This window comes from Schistocerca cancellata, chromosome 1 (assembly GCF_023864275.1).
Source record: "Schistocerca cancellata isolate TAMUIC-IGC-003103 chromosome 1, iqSchCanc2.1, whole genome shotgun sequence".
Lineage (NCBI taxonomy): Eukaryota > Metazoa > Arthropoda > Insecta > Orthoptera > Acrididae > Schistocerca > Schistocerca cancellata.
Window position 1 is genome coordinate 628,180,884 of NC_064626.1, and position 17,232 is coordinate 628,198,115.

The 17,232-nt window shown below is 37.2% G+C and overlaps 1 protein-coding gene across 2 annotated transcripts in view; it reads left to right on the forward strand.

Annotated features, from left to right (window-relative positions):
• The window catches only part of LOC126183199 (spermine oxidase), a 158,400-nt gene that overhangs the window by 97,118 nt on the left and 44,050 nt on the right, over positions 1-17,232 (forward strand). For both annotated transcript variants that reach the window (XM_049924965.1, XM_049924974.1), the window contains exons 6-7: positions 10,760-10,891; positions 12,366-12,565. In XM_049924965.1, the coding sequence (XP_049780922.1) occupies positions 10,760-10,891; positions 12,366-12,565 (332 nt within the window). The remainder of the gene's footprint in view (positions 1-10,759; positions 10,892-12,365; positions 12,566-17,232) is intronic.

Here is a 17,232-nt window from a genome sequence, read left to right on the forward strand (position 1 = left end):
CATTTGAAACTGTTGGAAGCAAACTATACAAAAACTGCAGGCTATATGGACCAAATGACAGTGTGCATTCAGTTGAAGGTATAACACCAATATGGATCATAGAACCTTCCTCTGCTTTCACTGGACCAAATGCAGTTTAACAGAATATGTGACGCTTAATAGAAATTTCCTGTGACATCTGATAAATGTCCTAGCATGTAAACTGCATGTAAATTAAAATGTGCTAAGCTTTGTTTCTTAAAAGAAGCAGTAAAGGTGTCATTCTTTTTCTCAACATAATTGTTTAATAATGCGTTGGTGGATGCTTTGACTAACAACTTCAGTATTTTGTCTGCCGAATGACCATTACTGCAAACAAAGTCTGTTAAGAAGGAACTTTTCTCCTGAACAGCATTTATGGTTACATTTTGAACAAAAACCCTTTGACTGTCGAATGACAAAAATTTCTTTTCATTAGGGGCAGATATTAATTTCCATACAGTAATATAATCATAAATAACATCATCAGGCTGAGGGAAAAACAGACCACCCCCGTCCAAATTTTTAATTAAACTAAGATGTTGGTCACCATGCAGGCACATTTTTTTGTCTAAGAGAAGGTATTTGCTGATGATCTCACACTGCTGTTTCTTCAGTACACTGTGAACACAATATCCTACTAAATATGTTAATATTGGAAGGTATGTTTCTGCCTGCCTGAAATCCTCCTCCAAATACATAACATCAACCATAAACTCAGAGTATGTTTGTATAGTCTCTTTTGTGCCATCATTATAATTAAAGGTGAACCCTTCAGCAACAGGCAGTTTACCAAATGTACTTGAATTCAACATGAGTGGTAAAACATTCTGCATCCTCATCTTGCCTCCCACCTCAGAAATCTGTGTCACAGATATGAGATACTGAGAGCCAGCCATTGATCGGTAACTGCTAAATCTTGCTTCCAGAGAATCAGTTTGAATTTTCTAGGCAAAATATAAGTGAAACCAAGCTCTTTAGTACTGTACCTTACCATCTCAGTCAAACCATAGGTTGTATGTGTCCGAGCTATGTGGGTTTCCTTTGAAAGGGTATTATTTTTCAGGCCTAAGTCCTTCCGCGTTTCGAGCCACACAAGAAACTTTTCCAGAAAAACTAATTTTTCATCATTATTACTTAAAGACAGAGGTCACTGGAAAGGATCATTTAGTTTAACACCTTTGTGAACTGTCTTAACATTTACAACTTTCCACCATATAAGTATAGTTTTAATAAATTCTGTAGTTGGCTGGTAATGTAATAAGTTTTTCTGTTCCCCTATAGTTGATGCAGCTTCAGCTGTATACTCATTGAATATGTGAAAAACAAGGCTCACATTCTGTTTCTCAAAGGAAGATGGATAAAGAGACTTCAAAGTTAGGACATTAGAGTACTTAAGTAGACCATTACATCCAATCTTATGAAGCTGCCTCAATGCTTCAAAAGATGCCATTAACACCTGACAATCATCACTGCTTCCATCAAATTATGTATATTTGAGCAAAACTTGAGAGTCATTTTGATTAAGCCAATTATTACATTTACACTTAAGGAAGTGTAATAATTAAAAATCTCCTGTATAAGAAGGCACTGGCTTTTCAATGAATTTTCTTTTGCACTGACTCATTTTTTCACTTTGTCTAATACTGTAAACAAATCATTGATATTTGAAATTTTGACTGATATTTTGCTACTGCCTATCTCTCTTATCACAGTGTTACTTTGATAGGTGGACAACTGCAACTCATTTGTCACTATAATGGATACAGACACAGATGGAGCAGGTAATACAGTAAGCAATAGAAATAGGACACAGCCACTTCTAACAATGGCCCACTCTCTGGGAATGGTTTTTCTTTCTAAGCACTGCAGAAATGCTTCAAAAGTAGAAAATAACTTCCTCAAATCATAATCTGTTTGGTTACTACACTATCATTAATTGCTTTTAGCAAATGTTCATTGTTTAATCTAGCTCGCCTTTCCCCTGTACTTTCTCAAGAGCTGGTGGATGGAGTAGACAAATAGCTTGGGCAACCTGGTAACACTGATGGAACAGCACCCTCTCTAAGTCTTGGTCTTGAAAGCTTGGCAGTAAGCTTTGTGCCTTTCACTTCATCATAACATTCCATATGCTGGCAGACATCAGATTCGCTGAAATGAAGTTCACAAACCTACAACAAAGTAGTGTGAGCCAGTACGGTTTACAGCATGACCTAGAGATGTGTGTCTGTATGTGAATGTAAAAAAACACTGGGTAGTCATTCATTTTCCACCAATATCAACTTGACAGGCCACACCTTAGTGGGAATACATAAATCATTTAGGCCTAACAGTAATATGCCATGGTCTACACCATTAAGTCCCATAGTGCTCAGAGCCATTTGAACCATTTGATCTACAGCAACAAGCGTATTGCATTGTAACATTCTTTTATTAATTAGTACTATAAGCACTACGAGCATGCCTCAACATGCATCAGTATATGATGAATATACTTGTGAACTGCTTGTGATATTTATGGAAATATAAGAGTGAAGCTCCTATTATGGATTAAGTGTCAAAAAATTTCAGTGATATATTGAATTATGCATGTTAACATACCAATTATTTTATAATTTTGACTTTACAGTTCCTTCATTGTCATGGTATATGAGATATAAATAGCTGCAGAATAACATTTTACTGTGGGTGTTATTATGCCAGCACATATTAAAACTGTGTCATTGCAGGTAACGCTGAATGAGGGTCTTGATATAGCACAAATTTCACGTTTGAATAGAAAAACAACTGCAAAGAAAACACGAGCCAGACACAAAATAAACTTGAACAGATGCCAACATAAATGACACATCTCAATAAATAATCATGACCATCCAACTGGAAGTATGTTAAGAAGATATCAACTAAACATTCTGTACCAACCTGTGCTGTATGAACTAAACAGCACTTGACATGTCAATTAACCAACTGGAACATTTAAGATATGGACAGATTAAGTAACAGGATGTGTTATTAACATGGCTGCAGTGATACAGGACACCACTGAAATCTGGTTGTGATGACACCTATTCTGCAGCATAATCTGAAGTGTAGGTTATGTTGAAAGATGATTATTTGGTTGTGAGTTGGCAAAGCCAATGATTGTGAATGCCTAATAATGGGAAAAATTAACCCATAGAAAAACAACATAGATATGCTTCATACAGAGAGATCACTTTTTAAACATGAAAATGGCAGTTTCAACATTCGTTAGCACCCATGATAACTAATGTGAGAGAGAAAAACAACACCCACTCACAAACAGTGAATAAAACATATCAGTAATGTGTAATAAAATACAAATTAAAGATATTTATATTTCGTTTATAAAATTAAAAAAAAAAAAGCCACTTGAAAATGAGTACTGTTTACTGCATACTTTTGCTCACATTTTTAGTAGAATGCATCCAAAATTTAAGATATTCCACTAGCAAATAAATAAATAAATGTACTATGTAGATAGTTTATGTACCTTCATGTGCTGAGTGGGTTGGAAATTGTACCGATGAATTACTGAAAGCTATTTCTGATGCAGATTCGAATCTTTTGGAAAGGAAAACAGGATTACTTTTGGTCCAGTTCTGTAATTCCCACAATACCTTGGCACACAATATTTGTAAATCATATTCACAGTAGATTCACTGGAAGTAAACACTATAATCACTAGTTTTAAGCATGAATGTAGCACTAGAATCCAACGAATGTGTGGATACGCAACCACTTCTAAACACAAAATGGTGGCCCGCTTGGAGTGACATCATGACCTGCTATGAATTTCGCACTGCGGCCTTGTTCTAGGTGGTGCTGGTGGTGGTCAACACTGCTGTGAGCAGTGTGGACACTGAGTTAAGCAGGCTTTCTGTTGATTGAAATGAAATCTCATATGAGAGCAGTGCCTGTTGCTACAATTGGGAGGTGGATATTTACTAGACATGGCCTGAATAGGAGAGAGAAAGATAGGATGGCAGAGCAAAGCAGATAATAAACTGGGTACCACCATCGCACAAAGCTAGATCCCTGTGGCTACTGGTGTTAGAGGAGCACCTTTTTTAGGTTAGAATCAAGATTCAAGCACCCTGTTTTGAAAGAAGTCAAAATTGAAGAAGAGCCTCACAAAATGCTTAAGAATGCACAGAAAAGTAAGCTTAGCTTATTTAATCAAAATATTAGAGGTCTGAGTAATAAAGTAGAGGAACTTCTTGTCGGTTTGGAAAATTTGGAAAGCTCTGAAAACATAGAGAGCCTGTGCCTGAGCACAACGTAACCAAAGGGGTAGATAAGTTACATGTAAAAGGTTACACTCTAGTAGCTTACACATGCAGAACTGAGTGTGGTCAAAGGGGAAGTTGTTACATATATTAAGACAGACATGAGTTGAAAAACATTGAGACAAGTAGATTTTGTAATGATCAGCACATAGGAGCATGTGTTTGTTAATTAATACTGATAAGAGTTCACTATTGATTGTAACTGTATATAGATTCCCGACTGGGGAATTTTAAACTATTGATAAGAAATGTGGATTCCTTACTGTGCTATCTGTGAGACAGCAGGAAGCAGTTTATAGTCATAGTGACTCCAATGGCAGTTTTCTAAAAGATTCTGAGAGAAAAAAATGATCTGGAAACCTTGTTTGAACCCTACAATTTGACCTCAGTAATTGATTTTCCAACTCAAGTGGATAAAGAAAGTAGGACCGTAATTGATAATGTTTTCTTTGGTGAAGCTCAAAGCAAGAAAATAACTGTTTACCTAGTAACAAATGCGCTCTCTCATCATGAAGCACAGTTTGTTGTGATAAATAACAAAGTGCCTTACAGTATGGACACTCCCCATTGGAAATCATTTAGAATAATTAATGACTCAAGGACAAATGTTTTTGAGAATAGTTTCCAAGAGATGACCTGAGATGAAATTTATAATGAACCAAATGCTAACATAAAATTTAATCCATTCCATTATAAATTCATATCATTATTTGAAAATAGCTTTCTATGGAAACTAATCAGGCCTTGTAAAAGACCATGTATTACTAGAGGGATTAAAGTATCTTGTGAAAGGAAAAGGGAAATGTGTCTGTTTGCAAGAACAAGTAGGGATTCTGCAGTAGTTGCACACTACAAAAACTACTCAAAATTACTATGAAAGCTTATTAAAAAATCAATAAACATGTACATAATGTCAGAAACCAGTAATTCTGACAACAGACATAGGTGCATAAGGAATGTAGTCAAATGAAAGACAGGACAGCCAACCACAGAACAGGATATCAGTACTGAATTGAAGTGCTATAAACAAAGAGTCACAGGTAGCAAATACGAGGGTTGCCCAGACAGTAATGCTCCACATTTTTTTCTCACCTGGAAACAATAATATGAATGGAAAATGGTACGTATGTATTATTTGAAGTGTGCTGAGTGAGTGTGCCAAGTTTCCGTCACTTCCAACAGGTAGCATAGCCGCAGGACATTTTCAAAATGGTGCCTATAGGTCACATACGTTACAGGCAACATGCTGTCATTGAATTTTTCACTGCAGAGAAAGAAACTGAGGGGAATATTCACAAACACTTGTGAAAAGCCTGTGGAGTGTCTGCTGTCGATAGAAGTACAGTTAGTCGCTGTGCATGGAGGGTGAAGTCATCAGAAGGTGGTTCAACGGAGCTCCATGATTCGCAGTCACACTGTCACACCTGACATGTTGCAGTGAGCTGATGTCATTCATCATTAAAGGATGCCATTTGTGGAAGACATTTTGAGGATGATGAGGAGGTGATTCACACAATGAAGCACTAGCTCTGCCACCAGGACAAGGATTTGTACCGACAGGGCACATACGCCCTTGTTTCGCGCTGGGGAAAGGCTGTAGAGTGGGATGGAGATTATGTGTAAAAATAGGATGCGTAGATAAAACACCATTCTTTCATGTGTGTAGTTCTCATTATGTTCAGTAAAGAATTGTTGAAGAAAAAGATGTGCTGCATTACTTTTTGGGCAACTCTCATATATTTAATAATGATTTCTTAAATATTGTAGGAAGCATAGGACAAACAGTTCAAGAGAAAAATTGCAGCAGTCTGTTGAAAAAGTAACTCCCATAAAATTCAGTCATATGAATGTATCACCAACTTCTCCTTCTGAAATTAAGAAAATTATACATTCTCTCAAAAATAAAAGCTCATCTTGTTTCACTGATTTTTCGAATTGAACACTAATGGTTTGTTCCTATATAATAAGCCCAGTCTAATCTGAAATGCATCACTAACTGAAGGCAATTTTCCACAGAGACTGAAATATGCCATTGTTGAACCGCTCTTTAAGAAGGGTGATGAGAGCAATGTCAACAACTACTGACGCATTTCACTGCTGACAAATGTTCCAAAATATTTGAGAAGGTGACTTACTGTAGAGTAGTATCTCACCCTAGCAACAATAATATCCTCGGAAAATTGTAGTTTGGGTTTGAGAAGAGTTGCTCTGCTGATAATGCCATTTACATGTTCACTTACCAAATTTTACAAGCATTACATAATAAAACAGTGCCAGTTGGTATTTTCTGTGACCTTTCTAAGGCATTTGACTGTCTGACTCACAGTATTCTCCTCGGTAAATTGAAGTTTTGTTGGATTGATGGTATAGCTAACCAATGAATAATGTCATATCTAACCCAAAGAATGCAGAAAGTTGAAATTAGTCATTCAACCAATACAGTCTGGGGATATAATTCTGTGAATGGCCTCACCCTCAATTTTAGACCATCACGACATATATGGTTCTGCACATTTAGGGGCACTACACCAGTGATAAATGTAACACATGTGGGGAAACACTAAATAGGGTGGAAACTTCAAAATTATAAGATGTCCATTATGATGAGAATTTAATGTGGAAAAAAGCACATCTTGGAACCCCTAAAACAATTTTGTTCTGGCACATTTGCACTTAGAATCACTGAAAATCTTGGGGAGAGACAAACCAGTAAGTTTATTTGTTTTGTATATTTTCATTCAATAATGTCATATAGAATAATGTTCTGGGATAACTCATCTTTAAGAAAGAAAATCTTCATTGCTCAAAAGCATGCTGTAAGAATAATGTGGGTTGTTCACCTACAATATTTATTCCCTCTTGAAGTGTAAATAATCAACAACAATTCAAAACAAATAAATGTTCAGCATGTAACCATATTTACAGATTAATTTGCAATGGGAATGTAAAATGACTCATTTCACACCATTAAGACTTATCATGTGAAATGACCCATAGAATGATGAAACAAACTAACTAAACAATATACAGAGCAATTTTTGAGAACATGTATCTCTAGAGTACAGTGATTTATTATTTATTTAAAATGGAATATAAACAGTCACAACCACAATAAACTTATTTGTATTTTTTTTTTTTTTTTTTTTGTATAAGGTTGCCAGTTTCAGTCTGTTTTCGGCCATCTTCAGACCCACACCATGAATTAGCTGGTGGCTGTAAACTGAGCAGGCCCTATACCTCCACAAATGCTAACAGCAGTTAGCACTCATGGAGGTGTAGCACCTGCTCAATTTATAGCCGCCATCTACAATATGGTGTGGATCTGGAGATGGTCTAAAACAGACTGAAACCCATAACCTCATATAAAAATATATATAAAAAAATGTTTACTGTGGTTGTGACTGTTTATATTCAATTTCAATACACAGGGTGTATCAAAAAGAATCATCCAATTCAGCACATTTATATTTCTGAAACTAATGTATGTATACAATGAGTTTTGTTTTTTGATAAATGGGAAATTCAAAAAGTTTTCTCATATCTTTTCATAGGTGTTCAATATGCCCCTCTTGAGGTGCATGGCATATGTCAATGCATTATTCAAATTATTCCCACACTACAGCGGGCATGTCTTGAGTCACAGCTTCCACAACTTTTGTTATGCGATGTCTTAGTTCATTTATTGTTGTTGGTAATGGAGGCACATAAATAGAGTCTTTTTATAAACCTCCATAAGAAATAATTACATACAGTCAGGTTCAGTGACCTTGGAGGCCAGTAATGTAAGGCTGAATCATTTAGTCCTGTGCAACTGATCCATCATCGAGTAACCCTTTGATGTAAATCTCTTGCACTTCCAGATGCCATCCTGTTGGTAAATGAAGTCATTTGAATCATTCTACAACTGTGGGAAAAATAAAGTTCTCAAGCATATCAAGATATGTGCTTGCTGTAACAGTGTTCTTGGCAAAGAAAAATGGACCTTACACATTTTCCTGTGAAACTGCACAAAACATATTAAATTTTGGAGAGTCCCTCTCATGTTATACAGCTTCATGTGATGTTCCATACCCCTTATTCTCACATTATGACAGTTCACCTATTCATTTAAATGGAATGTTGCCTTGTCACGAAACACTAAGCATGGAAGAAAACAGTCATACTCCATCTTGGCAAGAATGAATTTACAGACCTCTACACATTGTTGTTTGTCACCTTATGAAGAGCTTGCAGTAGCTGACTTTTTTGTGGTTTCCTGTGTAAACACTGATGCAAAACATGCCAGACAGACATAGGGGGCATGTTGAACTGTCAGTCTGCACAGTAAATGGATTTCTGTGGACTCCTTGTTAAACTTTTGTGGATGCATTCAACGTCTGTGTTAGACAGGAATTGTTCATGCCGTCATATAATGCTCTGTGCTGTAGGAGGATTCACACCATACCTAGTATGGAAGTCACACTGAACAATTATTACTAACCACACTGTGCGAAACATAGAACACAAAACACTTTCTGTTGTCCAGACATAATTTTTACTAGAAATGGAGTGCACACTGCTGCTACCTAGCAGGAACACCATGCAAAACTTGAGAGTTTGCTCTTTCCAACAGTATATAGTCCACACACGTATCTCAAATAACATAATAGTTATGACTTTTTTAAAATCAGATGACTCTCTTTGATACACCCTGTAAAGTAGATTTATACCTGATTCTGTTTTTTGAAGAATTTATGGTCAAATTAGCTGGAGCCCACTATTTTGCAAAAATATATTTAGCAGGAAGTGGCCATTGTTTTCAGGATCAAGAAACTCCATGTTTGCTTGCATGGATCAAAATTCCACTTGATTATGGACCCCAATTTTCCTGGTTGGCCCTTGATACAAGCACCCAGAAAAGACAGCATGATGTTTGCAGCAGAGGATACTGTGACTGGAAAACTACAATTATAACAATCATTATTGTCCTACCACATGACAAGCCTTCTCCCTGCTACCCGTGGGCCCGGATACTGACTTTTTCTGCCAAAAAGCAGAATGTTTCCAGATCAGCAACACTCTGACCCACGTACTGGATGACTTCCTCATTATCTATAGTGAAGTATCCCATCCACACACAGTAATCTGCTATTTTGCCAGGTACTGCTATCCACACATCATAGATGACCAGAGCATCTGCCTAAAATGATAGACCCTATTTGCTGCACTTCTATTTCTTTCCATCATCCCCTGAACATCAGCAATGCCATACTTCTCTTGGCCACTGACACACCATATGTCTGTCAAAATCTCACAGATCAGCCATCTATGTTCAAACATTTCTGCAGCCATAAATTCTCTAGTTCAACATATTATACTTTCTAATGTGATATTAGGGACTGCTCATTGGAACTGTGGTCAAGGTGTATATGAAATTTCTTCACCAGTGGTGGCCAGAATATTGTAATGGTTTTGGATTTTCATGGAATGCAGAAGATAAGTCTGGATTAGAAACATCTGGAGGTAATGTATTCAACAACTGACTACTTTTACATTCCACTCAGTGTCGAATACAGAGGTGGAATGATTGGTAAGAACTCTCAAAAATCAGATGTCCAAAATGATGCAGGCAGTGCCTGTGGGACAAACATTGCTGAGTTTCCTTGGAATGTACCAGTCCCCATCTGCCAGTGGCCACAGATCAGCAGAGCTCATTCTTAGGCACAGGCACTGTGCTTGATTAGACCTCCTGTGCTCATCTCAAGCTGTTTGACATCTAAGCCTTACAGCAAGTAATTATGTGGACTCCAGCATCTGGGCCTGCATGTTTGGCTGTGTCCCTTCATAGATTCCAAGTACCACAGTCAGAAACCAGAGGCATCAAATGTTTGGGACCACAGATAGGCAGGATCATCTGATCTGCTATCACACTCGCATCTGGCAATGCCACCTAATGCACCAAACAAACCCAGCAAGCCTGACACAATTCCCAGCCAGTTGCCTTGCCCCACTGCTGTCCCCATTATGGTATGTCTTAACTGTTGCAGGCCATTCCCTCTGCTGCCTGCCCAACAGCAATGTAGTAGACTGTATGCGGCATGCCATGTTTCCTTGCCACACTTCCGCCAAGCAGTCAGCAGAAAATTTGTGATTATTGTTTCTTAATTTGGTATTTAACATTATATATGACAACCATAGCATGTATACCATGTTTTTAGCCCAACTCAGCAACCTGAAAGTGTCATAAGAATAAAAGCAGTTTAACACAATAAAAGTGTGTGAGGCTGTTTATATTAATCATTAAAATCCTTAACTAGCTTTTCCACTGTTGCTTTAGAGTTTCAGAATACCTGAGTGGTCACTGCTCATTTGTGACACTAGAATGTGTTCCACACCAATATTATAATTATGTAAGTTCTCTAATTTAATGCACTATATTTTCTGTGTGATATTAGGGGCTATCCATTGGAACAGTAAACAAGGTGTATATGAAATTTTCTCATCAGTGGTGGCCAGAAGATTGTAGTGGTTTTGGATTTTTGTGGAATGCAGAGGATAAAGCTGGATCAGAAACGTCTGGAGGTGATGTATGTATTATACTATTACAATTACAAAATGCATTGCTCCATGTGTGACAACTATAATTACAACATTCTGATATATTTCATGATTATCTAGTAAGGTACTGTGAATCTGTAATTATATAACGTCATTTTATGTGTTTTTTTTCTCAGTGAACACATTTGCTCAATTTTTTTATTGCAGGAACATGTTATGTTTAGAGAAAAAATATTTAGTACCTGCAATATTCTGAAACTGGATGCTAGCCACTTTCTTCACTCGGTAATCTTCTGCTCAGCAACCCGCCTTCTCAGAAAATAATCACCATTGCTCTGAAGATTTCATAAAACTCTCAGTCCCAACAGTACCTCCACTATGATAGCTGCCACAGACTTCACATATTAAAAACGTCACATCTATATCCTTGGCATGCATAGGCTCTTGTTATGGTGAACAACAGCTGTTCCAGTATAATGAAAGCCCCACCTAGGTTTTACCTTCCACACCCAGTCAAAGAGGCTTATCATACCGTATCCTTTCACACAATGGATAACCATCTACAATGGAGTAATCCTCTAACAAGCCTTTAGTTATGTTTCATCGTCTCCTGGAATGAGGAATATCTTCTACAAAATTTGTCCTATTTCTCCCAAAGCAGTATTTTATCACCCCCGTGACCTATGAAATATCTTGGGTCTGCTAAGGATCCTTTGCAGCATAGGTTGTACCTATATCAGAAACTTAAGCAGGTCATCTATACCATGTATCCATCTATACAGCACATTCTATTCTAGTTAGATCAACACATTGTCCTGTCACATTAGTGGCAGGACTACCTCTCTAGACATCCATTTCATACTTGATTGTCATCTTTACTATGTCTCTTTTATGTGGACCTCAATACCAGCCAGTTGTTTGCCAGCTGAGAAACTGCTGCCAAGGACTAATATAAATAGTCAGTAGCAGAGCATGTCACCCAGCTTAATTCCTTTTCTATGCCACGTGGCAGCTGGTTGGCCTTACTTGTGCCATGGGTGCACATGTTTGATTAAGATTCATTCCCACATATCTCTTCTTGAATTTAATGCACTTGTGAGAACAATATGGCAGAAACACCCTTTCCTATGAGAGCAAAATCCTTTCTGTCCCACTCTATCATTCAGCCATTCTCTAGAAGTCTGTCTCAGTAGCAGGAACCTTACTGAAATAATGGTTGTCTTCACTCATAATGATCGTCTTCACTAATGCCATGGGTCCTCATGTCTCATTAAGATTCACATCTGGCAGTATGTTGCATATTTATCAGTATCTTACTTAGTAACTGTTTACTTCTGTTAAGTAACTCATCTAAAGTAGTGAGAAAAGTTACCAAATACAAACATTACTGATCTGTATTTGACCATATTTACATTTTCTACCAGTTATTTTTTTATAATTACACATGTACTAATTTCTTGTATGTCTTAATAAGCCTGTATCTGTTTGTGTGTCATGTTTCAGGAGCAGAATTGGCTGAAGGAGGTATTCATGTTTAATACTGTTGATAATCATCCTCTTTGTTTGTGTGGCTGGATTGTTGGTCCTGAGGCTCGAAAGATGGAACTTATGTCTGATACAGAAGTCTGTGACAGTTTAATGAGTTTGCTTAAGCGTTTCCTTGGAAAGCATTTCAAAGTGCCATATCCTGAAAAAATATTGAGGTAAGTTAGGTACACACTTCTGTGCATGCTGTAATATGTCACTACATCCATGTCTGCATCCGCAAAGTGTCGTATGATAAGTTCATGATTTTGCTTTAAAAGTTTTCTTTTTTGTTTGAAACTCTCTTTATGTCTTATGATTGTTGTTGTTGCTGTTGTCGTCTTCAGTCCAAAGACTAGTTTGCTGCAGCTCTCCACACTACTCTAACCTGTGCAAGCCTCTTCACCTCTGAATAACTATTGCAACCTACATCTTTCTGAATCTGTTTACTGTATTCATCTCTTGGCCTTCCTTTTCAGTTTTTACTCCCCACACTTCCCTCCAGTACTAAATTATTGATCCTTTGATGCCTCAGAATGTGTCCTACCAACTGATCCCTTCTTCTAGTCTGGTTGAGTCACAAATTTCTCCTCTCCCCAATTCTATTCAGTACCCCTTATTAGTTATTTGATCTACCCATCTAATCTTGAGCATTATTCTGTAGCCCTACATTTCAAAGGCTTCTATACTCTTCTTGTCTAAACTGTTAATTTTCCATGTTTCACTTCCATACACGGCTACACTCCATACAAATACTTTCAGAAAGGACTGCCTGACACTTAAATCTATACTCAATGGTAACAAATTTCTCTTCTTCAGAAATGCTTTTCTTGCCATTTTATATCCTGCCTACTTCGACCATCGTCAGTTATTTTGCTTCCCAAATAGCAAAACTCATATATTACTTTAAGTGTCTCATTTCCTAATCTAATTCCCTCAGCATCACCTTATTTGATTCAGTTACATTCCATTATTCTCGTTTTGCTTACCCCATGGAAATCTATTACTTGACTAATGTATATAAATCCAGTGCATGTGCAGCTACAAGTTGCCATTTTAAGTTCTGATCATAAAACTTTTTTGAATGTTACAGCTATGCAGGGCATAACTAGTGGGCATTAGTTATTCTTTATTTTCTTTACCAAACAAAACTCTGGTAATATGCTTGATTTTTTTCTTTTATCACTAATACTGTACCAGTCAGTGATCCTGTTTCATTGATAACACTATCTGTAATAACAGTATGTTAAACTCTGATCGTCCTTCCTTCCTTTATATTTGATAATCATGCCAAAAAAGACAGTTATACTTTGAACAGAGAGATCTAAAGTACAGTGTGTGGAGTGTTGGATAAGCTTCCACAGTAACTGAGGAATGCACTGAATACTATTTGACATTGTTATTTATCTTTACTGTTCATCAACAGTTAAATTCATAGTTACATTAACTAATGCTCAACAAATTGCAGTCTCTTGATGCTATTGCTACATGATCAATGTATTTTAATGTTATTAAGCTGTAGATTCTTCATAACAGATAACCTGGTTATTGAAGCTATTTTCTGGGCGATTAAAATGTCTAGTTATCAGTTTGAGTCCATCTTTGTTGGTTATTCTCAGTCAAATAAATCCATAATTGGATTGAATTTCACTCTCACTAAACCTAATATTTATGATTACTGCTATATTCTCACTCCTGAGGAGGCCATCCAACATTTATGACTTACACTCCATGTTCTGTTGTACGTTTTGTGACTTCCTGCCTGAGTTTTCAGCCAGCCCATAACACCTAATAGCTCTGAATATTTGTGTTGCTGACTTCACAGAGGAAGGTGAATTCTGGCACTTTATTCATTAATTACTGCAGAATTGATATTTTTACTCTCTACACTCAGTCAGCAGTCCAGTTTCCTATTTCACTCCTAGAACATCAACTGTTTATTGATCTTGAAATTCAGCCTGAACCAAAAATCACCATGTGCATTTGTCACCTACACTCTCAACTAAATTGTCAATTTTTATTCATAGTACAAATCTGGAATATTCACAGCAATCATAAAATTCCCTACTATACAGGACAGCTGAAAAAAATGAACTGGGACAGCCACTGAACAGTCAAAGTCTCTGATTAATCCTAGGAATCTTTATTTAACATAATTTACTGCCAATTACTTTCTGGTAAACACTATCCATTCATATTTAGGTCTGATTTGTTTTATGTTTCAAAGTTTACATAACTCCTTTTAACCAGTTTTTCAACTTGTTTGTTACAATACCAGGACTATAACCTTTATGTACACTCTTAAGAAACTCAGCTCTTGATAAGCACATAAACAAGACTGAGAACTTTGCTAAGCTTTTGATAATGCCCATCCTCAGAGCAAACTTGTGCCCAGTACCTCTCCTCTCCTCTCCCGCACACATGCACTGTAACAAAGCCTCAGCAGTGAAAGGAATTAGGGAGGGGGCAGGGTGGGTTGGAGGGAAGGATGGCTGATGATGGAAGCAACAAAATAAGAATGTGATAATAGTGAGCTCATCCTGCTGAAGGAATGTAGTGCTGATGGGGCACACAATGATGTCAATGAGTAGATTGTAATGGAAGACATAAAAAAGGAAGAGGGAGACTGCGGAGATGAATGTTTAAGTGTAAAATGATTGCAGCAGAGGCCATGTGGACATGAATGGAGGTGGGTATGGGACAGAGGCTAATGGGGATTGATGAGGCCAGGAGGGTAGCAGTATCAAAGGATGAAATGTAAGGAGAATGCTCATCTATGTAATTCAGAGAATCTGGTATTGGAAGGGAGGGGAAAAGGAGGCCACTGGATCCAGAGGGCTTGGGGTGTGAAGCAGCTGTTGAAGCCAAGCAAGTTAGACTCAGCAGCTTTTTCTGTCATTGGGTGGTAAACTCTGTTCTTGGTCACAGTCTGTTGCTGCCCATTCAGTTTTTGACAGTTGGTGCTAGTAATGCCCACATAAAAGGCTGTCCAATGTTTACAACAGAGTGGTTTATGTGAAGACTGCTTTCATTTGTGACCCTGACTTTGATAGGATAGGATATTCCAGCCACAGATAGACTTTAGTCAAAACCCTGACCAATTTCTATGACCTGTAGGGTCAGCTAAGCTTTCATGGACAAGGAGCATTCCATAATACTGTCAGTATCTTGTGGAGTCTAAGCCACTGTGTCACTGTTGCCACTAAGGTGAAGGGGGCTGCTACATTCTATAAGTTTGGTAGTTGTAATTCAATTGCTCAGCACTTTACATATTTGTCTCTCTTTACTAACTAGTTATATTTTTCAGTTATTTATCTTTGCTATGCCTACTTCTTGGCTGAAAATATCATTGTTAATTCATTTTAGTTCAGTTCTGCATGTTTAGAGCATCATTGAGTAATTTTATAATTATTGTAAGATTCTGTAATTTTCATTGGAAAGTAACTGGATGGAAAAATAACAATATCTATCCTTTTCACAATATTGTTGTAATTTTCATTGCTGAGAAACAGATAATATTATTCAAATCTATGTTAAAGTGACCTTTCACTTACTTTGTTTATACTTAATGCTACAAGTATTTCATCAATATTCTGGCAGATCAGGACTCAAAACCCAGAAGTTTGTCTTTCATAGTCAATGTCCTAACTAACTGAGCAATCCATGCGTGTCCCTTCTTCATAACTGAGTTATGCCAGTACTTATCTCCACTTTCCAAAATTTGTAGGATCTCTCCTGCAGACCTTACTGGACCATAACTCCTCCAAGAGAAGATATTGATGAGAAGTGGCCTAGTCATAATCTGGCACTTGTTTCCAGGGTGAATATTCCACTTTGCAGCAGAATGTGCTCTGTTATATAACTTCCTGACAAATTTATACTGTATGTCGGACTGGGACTCAGGTCTTAGCCTATACCCCTCATAGGTACTATTCTGGAACTATGAAGGTGAATCTTCTACGTGTTACATGGACAATACAGGCAGTGTGTGTTTGGTTGTCTGTCCTCTGCATTGCTAGTAAGATTTTTAGTTGTTTTAAATGTCCATGTTCTCCGTACATGCATGTGAGTGTTTGTTCATAGAATTTTTTTTTCCATCATGGAATTTCCTTTATCATATTACACCTATTTCCTCTTGCATGAACCATTGAGCACACTCATTGTATTAGAACATAGACTGTGGATGCCTGTCAGATATAATGTGAAATTTAGAAGTTATAGAAGATTTCTGAGAATGGTATAAATTTTGTGAGAAACATTCTTGCTTGCTATTAAATATAGTATTTCATTATGATGGAGGTGTGACATACCCACAATCAGAAACAAAAATGATATAACTTCAAATATTTATGCATGGTATATGGTTGTACATTAAAATGAAAACACAGGAACAGCAACAGCAGTTCCAACATCAGCAAAAACTGATGCAGAAATTGTAGCAATGACAACAGCAGCAGCAGTAGCAGCAGCATGAACTAGTTACATAGCAGCAATTGTCACACTCTGTGTGATTCCTTATTCAACAGTGACCATGAGGAATTAACTTCATATGTACCATGTTTGCAATATTATCTCATGGCGGAACATAAATTAGCCCAACACTACAACCATTGAGTTCACGTGGTATCAGAATGACTGCGTTTCTTTCATTGAGCTGGGAAACCAGGACAGACATAGTTACTATTGTGACCAGATGAAACTACTTTCATCCAGCCATATCTGTGGGTTCTTTGATTGATCTGGGAGAAGACTCATCAAACTACACTACTGGCCATTAAAATTGCTACACCAACTAGAAATGCAGATGATAAACCAGTATTCATTGGACAAATATATTATACTAGAA